A 4480-nucleotide genomic window follows, 5' to 3' on the forward strand; every position below is an offset into this window, starting at 1 on the left:
GCCATTTCAACTCGTTATTTAAGCGGACAAGCAGTTTATATGGCCGAGTTTGAAACTGGCTCGAATTTCCTCCACACTGTTAATGAAGCTCTATTTTTTATGGTCGGGTTTTTTTTTTTTTAAGTCCGCGTTTTCTTTCCATAACAAGAGGAGTGGGAGGAAAAAAAGGTGGATTCTCACACCCAGCAGTGAAAAAAGGGTGTTGTTGTGGTCATTTCTCTCTCCTCTAATCTACAGCAGCCTCAACATGAACACATTCAGGTTGCCCTAAAATCAGTTTTCATTTTAGCATCTTGTTGGATGGAAATTCAACAGAAACTTGAATTGTATTTGACTTTATTCAGCTGAACTACATGTTGTTATGCTTTAGATTAAAATCAGCTGGAATAATAAAAAAAATCAAGCATATTTCGTTCAAAAATATGTGTTTTAATAAATAAACAAAAACAAAAAATGTACATTGGACGGACTTTGGAGACTTGCTAAACGAAAGTCGGTGAAATAAATCCATGCAGCAAATGACTCTAAATTGCATTTGTCCCTTTACAGGCTATAGGCGTACTTACACAGGTATGTACAATATGCATTCATTTATATATATTTATATATATATTTATTTATACTTTGGTTTTAAAGTCTTTGAAAAACAAAATATATATCCTTCTAGTTGGCTTTTGTTGACATCCAGGCCGAGCTGTAATCTGTATCCCCCCTCTCTCTCGGCCACAAACAGCTCCAGACAGTCAGTATGAATCTGCATCCACACACACACACGCACACGCACGCGCACACACACTCCCCAAGAGTTTGTAGTTGTGGGTCACATTACGTCTCTCCGCCAGGCCTTTGAGGTCGATGGGTTCTTCAATAATCCCTTTGGTCTTCATACTTTGTAGAAGTAAACAGTCTGTGATGGAGGGGAAAGAGATGCATTTAAAAATCATTATTGAAATGTAAACTAACTAACTGGATGCATTTAGTGCAGATATATCTGATGTTTTATTAAAAAAACAACATTGACTGGCTCGCAGCACGTGGGAAGTCATTAATGAATCAGTGATTAGCCACCGAGCTGAGTAAAACCATATGGAGACTGAAAAGGAGCAACATTTTCTATTTGAATGAAGTCCTGCAGCTGCAGGAAAATACAGGTCTTTTTTCTTTTAGTCTGAAACACCTGAGTAAATTCACGCTTTTGTATTTCGCTGCGGATTAGTGGACAGTCCTAAAACAGTAAAACCTAATTCCTCAGAGCAATATTAAACCATAGAAATATATCAGTGAGGTCATTTGTATAAAGGGTATTTTTACAGGCCTTTTCCACGTTTATGAATAATATCCCCATGTGGATTTTGATATTCATTTTTTTCCCATTTTAATCCATGAATTAAAAACCCAAATATTTATTCCTAGAGTATCATTCGTGTGTAGCCACATGTTTTAAGAACGAAAAAGTTGTTATAAGGTATAATAAGCTACACTTTTCAGTGCTTTGTTATTGTCTTTACGCACGGAGGTCAATTACACTTCAAAAGTCCTGTGCGTAAAGTAAATCACTGTAATGAAGCTTATTCGGCACCGGGCTCGTTTCTATAGACAACAGAGCCTCGCTGATGGGCGGTCTGCTGCTAACTACATTTCAGGCACACGAGCACCAAACAAACCCTGCTCCTACTAAGTTGAACCCAACGTGTTATTTAGTGTCATCTACTTTGTTTTCAGCTTCAACCCATTTTATAAACTCATTTTTACAATACCTGTGCTTTTATTTTGTAAGGGCAATTGTTGGTCAATTCAATGATTATATGAACTTCAAACTTCAAAAGACAGAAAAATTGTCAAGATATTATCGTCTAGTCGTGATGTCGTGATTTAGTAGATTGCCAGTGCTGCTTGACTTTTGCTTTATCGTTCATCTTTAGTTCACTAAAACCAGTGAGGAGGTGAAACCATAAAGCTCCTCTCAGCTGTCAGCTCCTTTGTGATGCAGGATGCGTTGACTTATAACTGTGTGGGTTTTTACTGCAGCATCACTGACAGGGACAGGGACAGGGACAGGGACAGGGACAGGGACTCTCACGACACGAGCGAACCCGCGCTGCAAAAATCTGCAAAAAAAGAACCGACATCCCGCCTGCCCTGTTAATGCAGGCCTCTGCTTTTTATTGTGTTGCACTGGCTTGAACTTTCATGTCCAGCCGAGCTGCCCATTCCTGCGGTCTGTGCTCAGGAAAGCTCTCTCTCCGTTGTGGATAGAAACGAGCCGCGGTGGCTGTACACAGCTGCGTTCTGCTGCAGCCCAGGATACTGTTTAAAATGCTGTAAAGAGGAGCTGAATACGGATTAAGTCACAACTGGGTGATTGAACGCACGTTTGGTCCAAAATAGATGGTATTTTGTTCATTCGGCCTGGTGTGTGAAAATCACCCAAAACTATTTGAATTAATCCGCCTATACTTCCCTTTTCTCAAAAAAGAATACAGTGTTCCCTTTTTTTCTCTCCACATCCTTTCCAACCAAACTTCCGCGCTTCGGTTTGACCGGATACTTTAATGTATAGACCAGTAATCAGCTGGACCAGTTGTCTGTTGGTCTCCAGGCCTTTACGCACAGCAGCATCCGGATGCAGACGCATAAGAGTCGGATCGTTGGAGAGATGCTGAGGCCTCGAAGCGCGCACAGCACAGGAACACGTGAATTAAACATTTTGGTGCACAGCTGACCGTTTTGGTAATCAAATCAACATCTGGGAAAATTCCCAGTACCCAGATAATAATGTGTGAATCAGCCTCATATACATTCATGCCATCTCTCATCATCATACTGTTCATTATTTATCAGATCATGTCCTTATGAAGTCCTTATTTATTCACAATGTGTCCAATAATTATTAAAACCATTTTTTTCCTAGAGGTCGTATATGGCTACAGATATTATTATTATTATTATTATTATTATTATTATTATTATTATTAATAATAATAATAATAATAATAATAGCAGGTTTCCCTTGCTTCAGTGTGTGGTACCCACCGCTTTGGCATAGTGTCCGTGCAGGTCTCTGGGTGTCTATGTCTCTGGGTGCTAGTGAGTTGCGGACATGGACCAGGCGCCCTCCATCCTCCACACGGAGAACGCGTAACTGAGTCTTTCGTGCGCGACGTAGCTGCAGCTGGACATCTTGTTGTCCATCTCGTCGCTCTGCAGCACCTGACAGAGGAAGTCGATGTACCTGGAGGCGAGCTTCAGGGTCTGGATCTTGCTCAGTTTGTCTGACGGCAGCGTCGGGATGATTTTCCGTAAAGACGTGAAGGCCTCGTTGAGAGACTGAGTCCTCTGTCTCTCCCTGACGTTGGCCAGGCACCGCTGGTTCTGCAGCTCCTCGTACGACTGGTTGCTGCTGCTGGGACTCTGCTTCTTCACCCGTTTCACTGGACCCGGACCCGGACCCGGACCCGGGCTGCTGCTGCCGCCGCTGCTGTCCTCGCTGGACTTCTTGCTGGTTCTCCTCTTGGCCGGGAAGCGTCTCTGTTGTTGTCTGTCCAGCTGTCTGTCCTCCAGCTCCTCCTCGCTGCTCAGCAGACTGTCCACAGGGGACACCGGAGAACCGGACACCTCGTCCATGTCCCTCTGGAACAAATGCAGAGAAAGAGCACCAAACACGCTGTCCACCGTTGAAGCCGTGGTGACAAAAGATGTGTAGATATCCGTAAAGATGAGGAGAAGATGATTAGAAGATGTCTCGCGCTCTGCTGTCTCGCGCCTCGAGCTTCAGAAACAAACTGGTTTCAGATTGAAGGTTGGCACGCTCTCCTTCTCCTCGCGCACGAACTTTTTTCCTTCAATTTTTTGTGAAACTTTATCCCGGTTTCAGATGCTAAATAGTTTTGAGAGTGGAGGGGAGGGGTTGGGAGGGCGGAGGGGGAGCCAGAGAGAGTCCTGGTCCTGCTCCTGGTCCTGGTCCTGGTCCGCTAATCAGCAGGAGGGACCAGTCAGGGTTTCATCTCAAACAAGACACTTATTTACTGTCACAAGCAACGGGGGTCTGTTTCATTTGTTCCTTTTTGTGCACGGTTAGTCCCGCCATTAAACCGACTGACTTTGTCTTTTTTATTATTATTATTGAAACCACAATTAATCAAATTTCGAATTATGGGTTAATTATTACAAATAGTCCCAATTGAACTTTTGTTGAGCATTTCATATAATCATTTTTATTCATCTTGAATTACTGGTGAAAATATTTAATATATAAGTTAAACAATTTTTGTACAATTAAATAATATTATTCCCTCAAAACAAATATCTCCAAATCTAAAAAAAAAATGTCTGAAATTTGAAGGGTTGTAAAGTCAAACCTCAACTTGAATCATGCGAGTTAATACAAATACCGAATTAACTGCCGTAAACATATATATATTAAGGTTGTATCCCATTATCCGGTCACTTTGTGCATGGCCTTTTCTATATCTGGTCCAAC

At 42.0% G+C, this 4480-nt stretch overlaps 1 protein-coding gene across 1 annotated transcript; it reads right to left on the bottom strand.

Annotated features, from left to right (window-relative positions):
* Positions 1-319: 319 nt before the first annotated feature.
* Positions 320-3861, bottom strand: twist2. Its single transcript, XM_074658218.1, has 2 exons — positions 3034-3861; positions 320-907 (listed from the first exon to the last, which is right to left on the bottom strand). The coding sequence occupies exon 1, from the start codon at positions 3622-3624 to the stop codon at positions 3085-3087; it is 540 nt and encodes a 179-aa protein (XP_074514319.1). The 5' UTR covers positions 3625-3861; the 3' UTR covers positions 320-907; positions 3034-3084.
* Between the last annotated feature and the right edge of the window lie 619 nt (positions 3862-4480).

The sequence above is a fragment of the Sebastes fasciatus genome, chromosome 14 (genome assembly GCF_043250625.1).
Source record: "Sebastes fasciatus isolate fSebFas1 chromosome 14, fSebFas1.pri, whole genome shotgun sequence".
NCBI lineage: Eukaryota > Metazoa > Chordata > Actinopteri > Perciformes > Sebastidae > Sebastes > Sebastes fasciatus.

What these genes read in the sequence shown, in the direction of transcription:
- twist2 (XM_074658218.1), bottom strand. Translation starts at nt 3,624, where the DNA reads ATGGACGAGGTGTCCGGTTCTCCGGTGTCCCCTGTGGACAGTCTGCTG.